We start from the raw sequence: 16,146 nt of genomic DNA on the forward strand, positions 1-16,146 counted from the left end.
AATAAATAAATAAGCATTAAAATTTTTTTTTCAAGTAAAAACTGTTTTTAAAAACCTCTCTTTTTAAATTTAATGTCTTCACTCTCCTTGTCTCAGTCCCCTAATTCTCCCACCAGAAAAACAAAAGAAGTTAATATACTCTCTTTGAGATATGTATAACCTTACCAATAGTAATAAGGACACTTAGGGTCTAGAAATAGGCTCCTAAATACCATTTGAGATAAACGGCTGGGCTAGGGCAAGGATAATACAAGATGAGCATCGAATAGCTTGTGGCTCCAGAAAGGAAAAAGTGCTCAAATAATTTGGGGAAAAGTCAGAAAAACAAAAGTTTGAATGGACTTCCACTAATCAGATAGCAGACAATATAATAATAGTAATACATTACAAACCACTGAATAAAATAGGAAACCTTGATTTTGTAACATGTAAATAAATGCATACACTGAATTTCATTAGTAACAGGATATTTACATGGTTTCAAATTACTTCACCATTAAAGTTACTAATTATAAAAGGAACAGATCAAATACAGGAAGAGCCTGGCAGACAGCATCTTCACTTAAGATGATTCAAGTAATGTCATTAGCAATGGGACACATTGAAACATACATGATCTTAGTTGGCTCAGGCTGCCATAACAAAATACCATAAACAGAGTGACTTAAACAGGAATTTACTTTCCCATGTTTCTACAGGCTGGAAAGTCAAAGATACGGGTTCTGGGAGGATTAGGTTTCTGGTGAAGGCTCTTTCCTGGCTTGCAGATGAACACTTTGTTCACATGTGGTATTTTCTGAGTGGGTGTGGATAAAGGTCTCTTCTTTTCTTCCTCATTTACTAAGGTCACCAATTTTATCGGATTAGACACCCAACTAATTACCTACCTCTAATTAACTCCTAAAGGCCATATCTTCAAAGGCAGTCACATTGGGGTCAGGGCTTCAAGGTATGAATTTGGGGGTGGAAGGACCCAATTTAGTCCGTAGAAACACCTGATAGGACACAAAGAAGGCAACATCACTGCTGTGGTTTCCTGACAGAGAGGCAAAACTGGAATCTAATTATGAGGAAGCATGAAGCTCAAATTGAGGCATGTTTATAAAATAAGTGGCTAATGATCTTTAAAGGGTCAATGTTGTTTATGTCAATAAAAGACTGAGGAACCATTTCAGACTGACAAAGACTAAAGAAACGTGATGGGGCTCCTGCCTGGCTCAGTCAGAAGAGCATGTGACTCTTGATCTTAGGGTTGAATTCAAGCCCCATGTTGGGTGTAGAGATTACTTAAAAATAAAATAATTTTTTATTTTTTATTTATTTATTTTTTCAACGTTTATTTATTTCTGGGACAGAGAGAGACAGAGCATGAACGGGGGAGGGGCAGAGAGAGGGAGACACAGAATCGGAAACAGGCTCCAGGCTGCGAGCCATCAGCCCAGAGCCCGACGCGGGGCTCGAACTCACGGACCGCGAGATCGTGACCTGGCTGAAGTCGGACGCTTAACTGACTGCGCCACCCAGGCGCCCCTAAAATAATTTTTTAATTTTTAAAATATTTATTTTATTTTATTGAGAGAGAGATACAGAGTGTGAGTGGGAGAGGGGCAGAAAGAAAGGAAGCCGCAGAATCTGAAGCAGGCTCCAGGCTCTGAGCTGTCAGCACAGAGCACGACGCGGGGCTCGAACTCACAGACTGTGAAATCATGACCTGAGCTGAAGTCGGACGCTTAGCCAACTGAGCCACCCAAGCGCTGGATCCAGTTTGCAGAACCAAGCAAGGAACCATTATAAAGCTGTGACCTGAACCAACTGAAACACAACAACTTCTGGACTGTCCGAAAATCATTTGGTTATATTTCTGAGAGCCGTAATACTAACATTTGAGGCTAAACCTAAGGTTGTGTGTCCCACTTCATCTTGAACCCAACCTAATTTTGATTTTCTGTTGCATTTTTGGTAATCGGTGCTCAACCCTGTGACGAATAGAAATTCCTTCTCCCAATGTCCTTTTGTCCACCCCACATATGGACTTCTGGAACACTGTACAGCTGGTAATTGGCCAAGGAGACATTCCGCACAGAGGCTTCTCACTCCTCAAATGGAAGGTCCTGCTTCTGCTTTTCTGCACAACCTTCTTCCCAACTATCACCTTAGTCCAAGAGGGCAGCCACCTTCCTCTGTACACCAATCAGGGCAAATTTGCTTCTGCCCTAGGTTGCGTGTCTTTTGACACAAGACTCACCTAAGATATGCAAGGGGTAGTTACCAAACGACTCCTTAATGTATACTGCACTCACATGAGAAATGAAAGGCAACCCATCCTCTCTCTGTAGCCCATCGATCGACAGAAACGTATCTTATGCACATAAACATTGGAGCACAGGGGAACAGAGAGCGAGGATAGGGGAGAAGCCAGAGAGGCAGGGAGAGATGGCTGCCTTGTCCACTTGAAAAAATGACCAACCTAGGAGTGCCTGGGTGGTTCAGTTGGTTAAGCGTGCAACTTCGGCTCAGGTCATGATCTCCTCGTTTGTGGATTCAAGCCCTGTGTCAGGCTCTGTGCTGACAGCTCAGAACCTGGAGCCTGCTTCAGATTCTGTGTTTCCCTCTCTCTCTGCCCCTCCCCTGCTTGCACTCTCTCTCTCTCTCAAAAACAAATAAACGTTTTTAAAAAATTTTTTAAAAAGAAAAAATGACCAACCTGGATTGTCTCAGGTAAGAAATCAGTCCTTCTTTCCTATCAGCTAGTCATGTAAGCTCCTCATCGTGCCCACCAGTGTTACATTGGCTCAAAGGAAGGCAGATTTCTGTTGAGGGTTAGGGTTAGGGTCAAAGTCCACATGAACACCACAGAAAAGGTTCCGCAGCTCTAGTAGATAGCTGCCTCTATTTGTATGAGCTAGGTTATGCTGCAGAAACACACGACACCAACACCTCAGTGGTTTAACAAAAGTTTATTTCTCATTCCCATAAAGTCCATCACGGGTCTGGGCCATGCTCCAGAACAGCTCCTCACCAAGGGGCCAGGGGGCGCGGCGCTCAGCCCCAGACTACTTTGACCCTGTGGCCCCTTCCTGTGTGGGCTTCCACGATTGACGCAGAAGAGCACTATCGAGTCTTGCACCAACAATGAAAGGCTTCAGCCCACAAGTGAGGCTTCTGCTCACAACCCATTACCCAAAACTACCTCGTGACCCTAACTTCAAGTAGCAGAAAACCACAATCACTCTCTCTACTCTTCACTAGAATACGAGTCCCGTGAGAGTGGATTTCCAGCTCTTTTGTTCACTACTATCTTCTCAGTCTAGAACGGTGCCTGGGCCCATAAGAGATCCCCATCAAAGTGAATGAATGTAGCACCAGGAAGATGTCCACATGTGTCCCGGGATGACACAGTACCAGTAGTCGAAGGATGAGGGCGTTGGGTAACAGCTATGCAGATGGGAGCTTCAGAGCTGGCTGTGCTTATGAAATCCTATTTGAATCATCTTGAAGAAAATAAAGTCTCATTGAGGGTGCCAGACCATCATGAGACTTAAACCATAAAGCACTGGAGTCAAAGACCAAAGCAGCTAAGCACTATCACCACCAGCAGCGCTCAACTCCTCAAAGGAGTTGCCAATAGCCATAAATGCACCTGCTTCCTAAGTGTAGTCAGTCTGCCCAGCATATCATGGGGAGCAGGGGAAAGGGAAAGAAACGCACGGTGAGCATCTACTACTGACCAAGCTGTGGGGTGCTTTTCCTTCACCAGCCCCTCTAATCCCCAGAATAACCCTGAGTTGAAACACAGTTTTCTCTCTTTCACAGAGGACATGGAGACTTAAGTGTTTCAGTAACGAATCAAGCCACAGGAATGTCTTATAAGCTAGAAACAGACACAACACATCATCCAGTCTGGCCCTGGAGGGATAACACACACATCCATCCTGCAAATCCTACCTTCAGGCCTGACTCATGCAACCAAGTGACAACCCACAGACTCACTAGCCATAGGGTATCCGAACCTGAACTTCCTTATTTATAAGGTATTTAGAAGAAATCATTTGACCTCTTTCCTGACACCACCTAAAAGCTCTAATGGGAATACATGAGAGTTGTTGTAGATAAGAGCTCTAAGAAGATCCACAGCCTATAGAGATTTTCAGCCGTCTATCATGTATCACCCAAGGCTGTTGTTAGATGCTGTGCACAAAACAGAGACATATATACCCTACCTGCTTAGTAATAGTTTACAGTTTAAGAGATCCATCCAACGTGGATGTGGATTCACCCATTCTTACCCACCAGTCAGCATCAGTTCCCAAACGTTTTCTCTTGGGAACCCTATCTTCCGCCATACCCAGTGAACCACATCCTGCCTAGAGCACACATTCTAGTTCTAGTTTGTTCTTAAAAACAAAAGCCAAAGTACAGAGCAAATTAAAAAAACCTGAGAAGTTCATCCCGAACTTTCATTAATTTTCTTTAGGCTTCAAGAAAGTGCTAATTTTTATGCTTCATCATACTGAGATTATAAGGACTAGTTTATTTTACTGCAGAAATATCTTTACATGTCATACACAATCCATGGCTAAACATTCCAACCCGTTTTCATATGATCTCATTAGAGATGTTTATCTTTTTTTCAAACACCACCAATGAGGTATAAGATAGTGCATTATTAATTTACCTGGCAGATTCACTAGTGGTGAAGTAAATAGCATTTCATCACAGTAAAACTGGCGCCTAAAGGATTCAAGAGCTAAAGTTGCTAAAATGTTCAGGAAGGAACTCAAGTGATGTCCAACTCTGGGAAGTGACCAATGACAAGGGAAAGGAAGAAAATCCAATTTAGTTCTTGGAAAACTTGACAACAGAACTCATTTTTCCCCACACAGGACTTAAAATTGTTAAGTCAACTACCTTGAAGGCAACTGAAGGCAATTAAATAAGCAGGTTATTGCTTTTTCTTTTGGGAGACCGTGCTAGAAATGTTTCTGTTATATGTGTTTAAAAGTGACTGGGAATTCAAAGCAAAATCAATAGAATTTACCCTCTGCGATCACAGAAGACGGAGTCATGGGCGCATCTGCTAATTAAAGCTGGCTTTGTTACTTTGCCAGATACTATTGCAAAACGTTTCCCGAACTGAGAATGTTTTCTTCAATACCTTTCTTACTAAGGAATTCCCAGAAGGTCAAGTGTAAAAATGTAAGTAGTACAAAACTACTTATAGAGATCCCTGCAGAGTCAACCTTGATTCCTTTCTGTGAAATATGTTTTTATCAATTTTTCCACCGATGAAGAATTACTCGTGCTTCACAATTTTGTATTTTTTCATAAATGTCAAGGTCAACCTCTACTTGGTGAATTTCTTCATGCTGAGGACACAAGATGAACTTCCGGTCAGCGGTGAAGTTTCTGGTGTCTAAGGAGGCTTGACCGCCTGCTGAAGTTTCTCCTGCAGGTGCTGCAACTATATGGCTGCTCACCTGTGTGGGTTCTCCGATGCTTAATAAGGTGGGAGTTCTGACTGAATTTTTTTCCACATTCATAACATGTAAAGGGCTTCTCTCCAGTGTGAGTTCTTTGGTGTGTGTGTAGATTTGTATTTTGACTGAAGCTTTTCCCACACCAGGAGCATTTGTATGGTTTTATTCCTTGATGTGTTGTTAAGTGCTTATTAAGATCTGAACTCCATCTAAACCTCTTATCACACTGTTGACATTTATACGGTTTCTCTTCAGTGTGAATTCTTTGGTGCTTAATAAGGTCAGAGCTAACTCTGAAGCTTTTCCCACATTCTTGGCACTTAAATGGCTTCTCTCCAGCACGGGCTTTCTTGTGAAGATCCATAAGTTTCAGCAACTCTTGTTTCCAGCTTGAAAGTTTCTTTTTTTTCTTCACAGGAAAATCTCGATGCCACTTCCCTATCCTGTGTGTATCACCATGGTTTTCTTTGCCTGTTGTTTTCTGGGGAACTTTTGCTCGGGCCTTTTTTGATACTATGTCTCCTGGTGCTTGTATTTCTAAATCAGAAACACGTATAGGCTGACGGTTTTCAGTGTCACTTTTGAGCTTTATTCCTGTCAGAATAAACGTAACAGTCAGCCCACTGCACAGCAGAGCAAAACAACTACAGGAATGGAGAGGAAAATCCAATGATCATTGACTACAAAATACAGATAGACAGAATTTAAAATGTTAAGCCCTGCAAAGGTTGCTATCAAGGCATTCATCCTGTCCCATGGTGTATTTACCTGTAGGCAGCTCTCCAGGACTGTCCTTGAGCTCCGTGGACCCTTGAACCCATGGCTCTTCCCCTTGCTCTAGATACGAGATCACCTTAGGTTTGGGGAGCACAAACAATGCTGTGAAATGCAAAAAGTGAGATCAAGGACTGGCAACTCGACAAAGGTCCACCGACTCCATACGACTCCAGGAAGAGTAAAGGGCAGTTTACAGCGCTTTAACCCAAGGGTCACACGGGTAGATTCTCACACCCGCTATCAGGTTAACATGGTCCTCCATCTGTGGGTGGTACACAAGTGGACACGGGGAAATAAACCTAAGCTGGCTCCACGGAGAGGCGAAAGGGCGTGGGAATCCATCCACAACGCCCCTCTCCCGCCACCGAGACCGCCCCGTATTAAACAAGATGGCACCAAGCCCGAGAGGCTGCAGGGAATACAGATTCGTTCTATTAATTCTTTAGGATCGGCCCAAGTCTGGCAGAGCCCGGCGAAGGGCGGTGGGCTGCGTTATCACACGCACCAGTGATTCCCGTCATGGGAACAGTAAGTGTTTACGTAGCTCTTGAGCACCACGCACCGGGTAGGGAAGCTTTTTCCCACTCTTAGCGTTCACCGGTTCTTGTCCACGTGGAAGAAACAGACCAGAATCCCTCAGTGAAACTTTTCTAATTATACATTGCCAAACCGGGAAGTATGCATCACTCGGTCATTCAGGCAATGTGTACTGACTGCCTGTCGTGTGCCAGGCACTCTCCTTGGGCTGATGATACAGTGGTGAGTAAGTCAAAGCACCCCGGTCTCATGGAGCTTACCTTCTACTGGGAGAACGAGACAAGCAAACAGCAATAAACAAAGCGGTCAGCACGTCATAAAAGTTTTGAACAAAACTAAAGCAGAATAACTCAGCATTTAAGAGTCTGCTTCTCTGGGGCACCTGGGTGGCTCAGTTGGTTAAGCATCCGTCTCTTGATTTTGGCTCAGATCATGATCTCACTGTTTGTGACATCAAGCCCTGCATCAGACTCTACGCTACACAGTGGAGCCTGCTTGGGATTCCCTCTCTCTCTGCCCTTCTCCCACTCACGTGTGTGCTCTCTCTCAAAATAAATAAACTTTATTTAAAAAAAAAAAAAAGATTCTGCTTCTCTGAAGCTATTTGAGATGAGGTCGTATGGAAGGCCTCTTTGAGAAAGTGATATTAGACCAGAAAGGTAAAAGGGAGAGATTTAGTATGTGGCACAAAATGTGCCAGGCAGAGAAAAGGGGAAGGTAGAAATGTGCGTAGCAAGTTCAAGAAACAGAGAGATCAGTGAGGATCAAGAGGCCTGAGCAAGGGCACAAGTGGCAGGAGACGAGGGCAGGGAGGTGAGTAGGGTCAGATCCTGGAGGATCCGAATAAGCACTTCAGTAAGGTTTGGATTTTATTCTGAACGTGATGATAAGTCATTATAAGGTGCTGACACGGGAAATGTCATGATTTGATCAGTTTTTCAAAGATTCTGGCTGCTGTGTGGAAAACACAGAGTGGGAGGGCAAGAATGGTGGCTGGCGTACCAGTCAGAAAGTACCAAGGTCAGTCTGGTTAGACATGCTCCTAGCTTAAACCAGGAAGCTAAGAGCACAAGGGAATGAGATGTGGTTGTACTCAGGCTACACTGTGAAGGTTGAGCCACAAGACAGTGATGCGATAAAATGGGATATGGTGGCAAGATCACAGTAAAGAATGACTATATGTTCCTACCTCTGAGGAACGGGGTAAATGCTCTTTACTAAGTTGAGAAAAATAGGACAGGAACAGATTTGGGGGAAAAAGAAAAAAAATCAATCAAGAAATCTAGACAGTGTATGAACACATGGACAAAGCTCCCAGGTGATCCGGATGCACCTTTCCCCTGCCCATACACCATCTGGTTGAGAAACAACCAGTCACTAGAACAGAGCCTCTCGCAGGAGTACATTCCGAGTAAGCAGCGAATATGACAGTTTACTTAATTTCTACCCAATGGGAAACGGAGATTCTTTACCTAGAGAGATGACTGTCTCATAGTTTTCCCGCATTACATCATTGTAGAGGGCCTCCTGAGTGGGATCCAGGAACTCCCATTCTTCCTGGGAAAAATACATGGCCACTTCTTCAAATGTCAACAAGCTCTAAAGAAGACAACGGGCTTCAGCTCAGTACTTGCCACTAGAGAAGCAGCCCTTCCATCCAGTCCATGAACTACATGTTAGGTCAGGCACTGAACGAAATAAGAGCCAACATAAGTATACGTACATATATACATATATATATATATATATATATATATATATATATATATATATATACATACATATATATATATATATATATTTTTTTTTTTTTTTTTTTTTAAGTCAAAGGGGAGAAAGGAAAGAGGCAAAAGGATCAGCAAGAGAGTAGGAAGAGCCTGGTTCCCAGGAAGAACACTGGCGCCTGTGAGCACCTGCAGGGCATGTGGGTCATGGGCCCGGGGAAAGGCAGCCCTCAATGGCTGGACTGCACAGCTCACCTGGGACTCAGGCAAGACGAGCTCAGGGGCCACTGTCCAGTCTTTGGTGATTGTCTGCTCAGGAAAGGCTAGGATCTGGTGAGCAGGCACAGCTGTGGGTGGAAAAGAGCCAGAAGAAATGTCTCTCACTACTATGAACATCCTTAGCTTATTGCTAAAAGACAGACAATCCTGATTCTTTCATCAGAGATGTGATACTTTTAAAACTGTTGCCTGTTACCTAGAAGTGGCCTTCTGACTGGACACAAGAACTGAACACCTACCGGCTTCTACAACAAGTTCCCCAGTTGACGATCTTTGGTTGGATGAGTGAAAGCAATAAAAGGAAATGTTTTTTCCCCTTATGTCATAAATGGTTCAAAATTAGGCCAAAACTAGAGGTTTACAATTGCAGAACTCAGTCCAGTGCCAAGGAATGGAAAGGGGAAAGTAAAAAAGAACGTGGTGAGTTCAAGAAACACCAAGATCAGTGTAGATAAAGAGGGCTGAGCAAGGGCACGAGTGGCGGATGAACGGGTGCTAGATCTTGGAGGCTCCTGGTACCTTGGCAAAGAACTTGGGTTTTGTTCTAAACGTGTGAGAAATCATCTCAACATTTTAAACAGGGTAATCTCATGATCTGATCAAGTTCTTTAAAAATTTGGCTGCTGCGTGCAAAGTAGATTGTGGAAGGCTAAGAGCAGTGGCAGAAGGAGCCAGTTAGGAAGTACTGAGGTAAGCCTGGTTACACATTCCCCTGGATGAGACCAAGATGCTAACAGTCAGACTCGGGCTGTACTTGATGTGCGGAGCCCGAGGACATGGATACATCAGTTGTACGGCAAGAGAACAAGATCAGAGTAAAGGATGAACACAAATGTTCTGGCCTCAAGTATTGGGTGAGTAGTGCTGCTCTTTACGGAGATGGGAAAGACAAAAGAAAAGCAGCTTAGGAGAGACGGCAGGGAGCAATCACGAATTTTAGGGTAAGGAATGAGCATAGGCATTTGGAAAAGGCTCTCCAGGTGATCTGGATATGCCTTTCCCTGCTCACACCATCTAGTTGAGAAACAACCGGTTACTGGAACACAGCCTCTCACTGAAGTCCGTTCCTAGTAAGCCAGGAACATGACAGACTACTCAACTTTTACCCAACGGGAGAGGGAGATTCTTTACCTAGAGAGATGACAGTCTCATAGTTTTCCCGCATTACATCATTGTAGAGGGCCTTCTGAGTGGGATCCAGTAACTCCCATTCTTCCTGGGAAAAATACATGGCCACTTCTTCAAATGTCAACAAGCTCTAAAGAAGAGAATGGGCTTCAGCTCAGTACTTGCCACTAGAGAAGCAGCCCTACCATCTGGCCCATGGTAGACCCTGGGCACTGAGAGAATTAACAGCATTTGATATTTTTTAAAGTGAGAGGGTGAAAAGAAAAAGGGCAATAGATCAGCAACAGACTCAGAGGTGCTCATTTTCACAGGGAGAACACTGGGGCTAACATGCCTGTGAGCTGGGCAGTGTGGGTCATGGGCCTGGGGAAAGGCAGCCCTCAATGGCTGGACTGCACAGCTCACCTGGGACTCAGGCAAGACGAGCTCAGGGGCCACTGTCCAGTCTTTGGTGTTTGTCTTCTCAGAAAAGGCTAAGATCTGGTGAACAGGCACAGCTGTGGGTGGAAAAGAGCCAGGGGAAATCTCTCTTGCTTTTGTCTATAAACATCCTCAGCTCATTTCTAAAATACAGATGATCCCGATTCTTTCAGCAGAGACAGGACAGCCTTGCAAGTATATGTGGTGCCCTGGAGTGGTCTCATCATCATATACAAGAGCTAAGCATCTACCGGCCACTAGAATAGGTTCCTCAGCCTTCGAGAATGAATAAATGTAAGAAAAACCTTTTTTCCCCTCACGGTGTAAATTGTTCTCACTTAGGCAAAGGTAAACATATTTGAAAATGAAGTACTCAAGATACCCGGTGTACAATAGATCTATTTTTTTCTTTAGCATTTATTTGTCTCCTGGTACAAAAGTGTGTTCGTATTCTACCATTGCTTTCTAAAGAACAGAGTATTTGGTGTTATTACCAGGGTTCTGTAGTCTGGATGTTTCTGTATCCTGGGCCAACCCCCAAATTCACCCACAGCTGGTGCTCTACTGCCATCTAGGGGACATCATAATTGCTACGTGGCTGAATCCGCCCATCCACATAGCTGGGCACCCAGAAAATGCTCACAATGTTCTGGTTCAATAAACTCTTATCATAGATCCCAATAAGGGAATTATCATGATGTGCCTTACCCCTCTCACATACAGGCTCAGATTCTTTATGAGTATTCCCGCTCAGCTGTTCTTGCAAACCTTGGTGTGTATTCCAGAATTCTTCATCCTGGGCCAGGCCCACTGGCTGGGACTCTGCTGTTTCTCTCAAGAGCACTGCCTCCTTTCCAAGCTCTTGGATGGCAACCTAGAAATAATCCCCACCTCTGTTACCACAAAAGTTATCTTTGGTTTTGGGGTTGATTGTAGAAGGAGGAAAAAGTGAACAGTCCAGATGGTAGAAGATATACAACACTAAAGGAAATGACAAAAAGGCTTAAAGAAATAACGGGCGACCAATTTTTCAAAAAGAATTCTCCACAAAATGTGGCAATATTGGGATAAAAGGAAAAGAAATGTGGCTCACGCTAGCCCTCCACCACAGCAGGCCCCCCCCTCCAAACACAGTGCAACTCAGACCACATAGGCCACCTGTTATCATGCTACTTTGACAGACCTTCTCTCTTGACTTTGATCCCTGCTTAATGTTTCTCTGTCTTCTCATTCTCTCAAAAGATTAAAGAACAAAGAAAACTGTCTCACCAACCAGATTATCCCCATGGCCAGGAAAGGCTTTCAGAGAATGGGGGACGAAATGGGAAAAGAGAGGGGAAGAGAGTTTGGCTCCAACCTACCTCCAGATGATTTCTGGCACCACACATATGCCTGCCTGTGTCTTCTTCCCAGTTGGCCTGACGCCAGCTGGTGTTCTGCCACGTGGCTAAGAACACACCCTGGATTCCCACGAACCAGCAGAGCCAAAGACCAACTGCGGAGGGCGCCGTGGAGGCTCTCTCATTTGAATCAGAGGGCAGTATCTCTCAATGTCTCTCTCCTCTCAGCTACTCTGCTAGGATTTCCAAATCGGTTTCCCTTTTTTCTGCCTCCTTTTCTCTCCCTCTGCACTCTTCCTTCGTTGTTTGGGTTTTCCTTCTCTTTACTATCTCCACTCAATTTTTCGTTTCTAAGTGTTCTCCCTTTTTCAGGTCCTCCCCTTCCTCTCCAACTCCTTATTTCCTTTTATTCATTTGTAACTCAAAACCCATGTCCTTAGGCAAGCCATACTAGGCTTATGACTCTCCATTCACCCTGGCTCTATAGATCACAAATGCGGTCGTTCTGGAAGGCCAGGAAAGTATCTGTGAAACCTGAGACTACTGCTGTGGGTCTGTGGTTTCAGGCTTTGCCTCAGTTGTTCTAAAGGAACAATGGAACAGTGACCTAATTCACCTTATTTCTCAATGAAGTGCCCCCACCCAAATCCACTTTCACCCTATTTCATCACGGGAATCAGGAATCTTTCTTCTCACCCTATTCCTCGTTTGACCAGATTCCCTCTCCAAGTGTTCTACCAGGGTCACGGCCTCCTCAATGCTTTGTAGATGGTCCTTCCTTATCCGGCTCTGGGTGTCCGTGGGCAGAATGGTCACAAACTGTTCTAGCACAAGCAGTTCCAGGATCTGCTCTTTTGAGTGGATCTCAGGCCTCAGCCACTGACGGCATAATTCCTGAAGCTGGCCAACAACTTCACGAGGTCCGGGGGCGTCATGATAGTGGAAGTTCCGGAAGTGCTCGCGACAGCTTTCTGGACTGAGCCTGTCCGTTTGTGGGGTGTACTTCTTAATGTGACCGGAACTCTCTATCTCAGGTCCCTTGCACTCCCACAGAGCCCTGATCTGAGGGCTCAAACAGTCAGCCACCTTCAGATCTACCATCATTACTCTGCTGTAGGAACAGTTTTACTCCTGTGTTGGACACCCCGCCAGCACCACCTTTGGCAAACGAGGCCCAGTCGGCTCTGGAGCAAAATCAATAAAACGATCTTCGTCCTAGAGTAGTGAACAGAAAAAAGGTGCACATCAGTGAGAGTGTCACAAGAACTTTGTTATCTCCTATTCATAACAACAGACAAATGAACAGAAAAATCCTGCCTTGCTTTCCCTTTAAAAAATCCACTGCCAAGGGCACCTGGGTGGCTCAGTCAGTTAAGCCTCCAACTTCAGCTCAGGTCATGATCTCAAAGTTCTTGGGTCAGGACCCCCTGTAGGGCTCTGTGCTGACAGCTCAGAGCCTGGAGCTTGCTTTGGATTCTGTGTCTCCAGCTCTCACTCCGTGCATGTGTTTCTCTCAAAAAAAAATAAATATTTAAAAAATTTAAAAATCCACGGCCAGACCCTTTGTCTCCTATTATTCAGGTGAAATAAGGCACAGCTCGTTGAGAGACAAACGTCCACTGAGGGCTTGGCCTTCCTAAAAATGCTCACAATTCAGGAAAGGTTGGACAGTGAGAACACTTACAGCTTCTGGCTGCAAGGAGCTTGTCCAAAGATTTCACTCTCGTGCTTCCTACCCCACCTTCCCCATGCCAAGGGGCCATTCGGGGAACATTCTGAGTTTCTCTTCAATCTTAACGTGTCACCCCGGTCTCCTGTCTATAGTAAGGGGGTACAACCTCTCTCACCCTTCATGCTGTCGTGAAGATGGAAGCCCACACTGCGTGGAACATTCCACCTTCTCAATTCCACGGTATGCCTACTGGCAGGAGACCTGGGACAGAGAAGCGACACCAGAGAAGGAAAGTCATTAGGGAAAAAGGAGCCTTAGCATCCCCCAATTAAGCAACTAGATGCTCAACACTCTCCTTCGGCACCTCTTTGCAAGAACTGTAAAAGGGCACGCACCGTGCACGCGATTCGTTCCTGCATTTTTAAATCTCTCCCTACTTCACCCAGAACAGTAACGGCGGACCTTTGCTTACAAAATGTTTCTCCAAAGACAAAGTCGTAAAAGAGGAGAGGAGGGGAGCTGGGGGTGATGCGGGTGACCCTTCAGCCCACCTGCCCTTTCTTCCACGGTCACTGAGACCTCCGGGCGAGGCTGAGCACGGTCTCGGGAGCCTCGCTTTCCCTGAGCGATCCCGCGGGAACGGCACCCAAATTCGTCCCGGAAGCCACGGTACTCCCCCGTGGACGGCTCCCGGCTGCCCAGCATGCTCAGCAGGCACGAGGACGCTGCCCAAGCTCGGCACCCGCACAAGCAGCCGTCTCCGAGGCTGCACCAACCGGGTGCCCGGCGCCCGGTGAGACACCGGCCCCCGAGGCGGGAAAGCCGGCTGCGCGCCCGCCCCGCTTCTGGACGCCCGGCCGGAAAGCCCGCGACCACAAGGCCCGCCCCGGTGACCGACGGGGTCCCAGCGCGGCCCCGGCACCGTCTGCGCAAGGGGGGTCAGCGACGTGGCCTTTAGAGCCTGACGGCGGAGTTCCCCAAGACGGTCCGGCTGTCAGGCTCCCGCCGCCGGGCCCGCAAAGTGCCGCCGCCCTCGGACAATGGCTGTCTCGCCCCCGCCCGGCGCGCAGCGACCGGTGTCCCTCGGGAGCTCCGGGACCGACGCTCCCCCCGCCCCGGGCTCACCTGCGGGTCGCCGCCCTCCGCCCCGCGCCGCTCAGAGGCGGGCCCCGCGAGGCACAGGCCAGACCTCAGCACACGCCCTCCGGCCCCCGTCGCCGCCTGCCGCCCATTCGACCCCGCGCTCCGGCCGGAAGCGGAGTGACGCGCTTCCGGGGGAGGGGCTCCGAGCAGCCGCGCCGCGGGCCCGGGCCTCGCGCAGAGGAGGCGGCCTTCCGCCCGGTGCAGCCCTGGCGGCGGGAAAGAGTTAATGCTACCGAGTGTCCCGGCCCGCCGCGGCCTAGAGGGGCCTGTGCGCGGCTCGGCGAGCGGCTGTCGCCGCCTCGCGTCGCCGCTCCGGGAGGCGCTGCGCACCCGGCGGCGCCCGGTGCCCGGGAGCCCCTCCCGGCGAGGGTGGTCGCCCCTGCGCGCGCGGGGTCCCCGGCCTTCCCGGGGCTTCCGTCCGGGTCACGATCGGCGGCCCCCAGAGGGCTCGTCCCTTTTCTGGGCCGCGCGTCCCCCACGACGATTACGTTTTCCTCGTGAGGTAGGTTTCAGCCTGTGAAACGGGATCCATGTGTATAGTTGTCCCTGACCGGGAAATGGAGGCGCGGCTCGGCCTGGGCCCCACAGGTGACCGACCAGAGCCCCTAGGCTGGGATTTGGGGCCCCTGCGGTCCTGGCTCCCGCCTGTCCGCTACGGCATGCTCCCTGGAGGCTGCGAACCCCCTTCTCATCTGGCCTCCCCTGCAGTCTCTGCCAGAGTTGCCTGGGTAAAATGGGCATTCGTTCCACGGAGAGTTCGGAGTTCGTGAATCCCAGCTTTCAGGATCGCAGTATTTCGAGGTGTCGCTGTCTCCTAATCATCGGGGCTCTTGTAGCGTCAGCCTTCACCAGGCAGCGGGTTACTTACTAGGCGCACGACGTGCAGCCGGTGGTAGAGTCCGCAGGACCAGGTCTCTGATGCACGGAGACTGGCCGAAAGACTGAGGCACTTTCGCGACCATCACTAGCTAGGAAGAGGGAGCCCTGAGCTGAGCGCTGCGGGATTCCAAGAAGTGAAAGTTGACCCGTGGTTGGGGAAATGGGAAAAGAAACGGGAAAAGGCTTGAGGGATCTGCCCGCCCCAGGGAGTGGGGCCACATCCACACAGAGAGGGAAAGGGAAGAGCAAAGCCTCGAAAGCTGGGAAAGATTGGGGTGTGAGAAGATCGGCAGTACCTTTTCACTAAGTGTGACTGGGCTACATTTGCAGGAGACTTGCCTTAGAAAAGAAGTTCTCGTGGACCTGCCGCGGAGTGCCTAGCACGGGAGTGAGGCGATGGCACTGAATAAAGTAACTCCCGGAGCATCCCCGCAGGCTTTCCGAGGGAGCTTCTTTCCAGGGCAGTTCGTCTGGAAGGAAGGTTATGGTGGGAATGAAAATGGGAGATCAGGTCCAGCCCATTATGTTAGTGGTGCTTTCAGATGGAATCGGGAGCCGCTCTCTGATCCTTTTTGCGAGAGAGAAAAGGATTAAACACAGGCGGTAAGAAAAAGCATCGAAGTCACTGGAATGTTTCAAAGCAGGTTCATTTCCTTGGAATCTGAGTCAGGTTGGGACTTAATTTTTTCAAAAGCAATTATTCTTCCCAGGCTTCCAGAACCCGTGGACAGCTCTGCTCTTAGTATCGAGATCCTGCCCATCAGGCCCAA

At 47.6% G+C, this 16,146-nt stretch overlaps 1 protein-coding gene across 8 annotated transcripts; it reads right to left on the reverse strand.

The window, feature by feature from the left end:
* Positions 1–569: 569 nt before the first annotated feature.
* Positions 570–14,609, reverse strand: LOC123589586 (zinc finger protein 75A). Of its 8 annotated transcripts, none has more exons than XM_045461897.1 (7): positions 14,480–14,598; positions 12,379–12,897; positions 11,051–11,216; positions 10,328–10,419; positions 9,926–10,052; positions 6,246–6,356; positions 570–995 (listed from the first exon to the last, which is right to left on the reverse strand). In XM_045461897.1, the coding sequence occupies exons 2-7, from the start codon at positions 12,784–12,786 to the stop codon at positions 979–981; spliced, it is 921 nt and encodes a 306-aa protein (XP_045317853.1). In that variant the 5' UTR covers positions 12,787–12,897; positions 14,480–14,598; the 3' UTR covers positions 570–978. The 8 variants fall into 8 exon arrangements, with proteins under 8 accessions (XP_045317853.1, XP_045317848.1, XP_045317847.1 ...); XM_045461892.1 differs by lacking the exon at positions 570–995 and adding an exon at positions 2,939–6,071 and having other exon boundaries at positions 11,111–11,216; positions 14,480–14,606; XM_045461891.1 differs by lacking the exon at positions 570–995 and adding an exon at positions 2,939–6,071 and having other exon boundaries at positions 14,480–14,606.
* Between the last annotated feature and the right edge of the window lie 1,537 nt (positions 14,610–16,146).

The sequence above is a fragment of the Leopardus geoffroyi genome, chromosome E3, assembly GCF_018350155.1.
Source record: "Leopardus geoffroyi isolate Oge1 chromosome E3, O.geoffroyi_Oge1_pat1.0, whole genome shotgun sequence".
NCBI lineage: Eukaryota > Metazoa > Chordata > Mammalia > Carnivora > Felidae > Leopardus > Leopardus geoffroyi.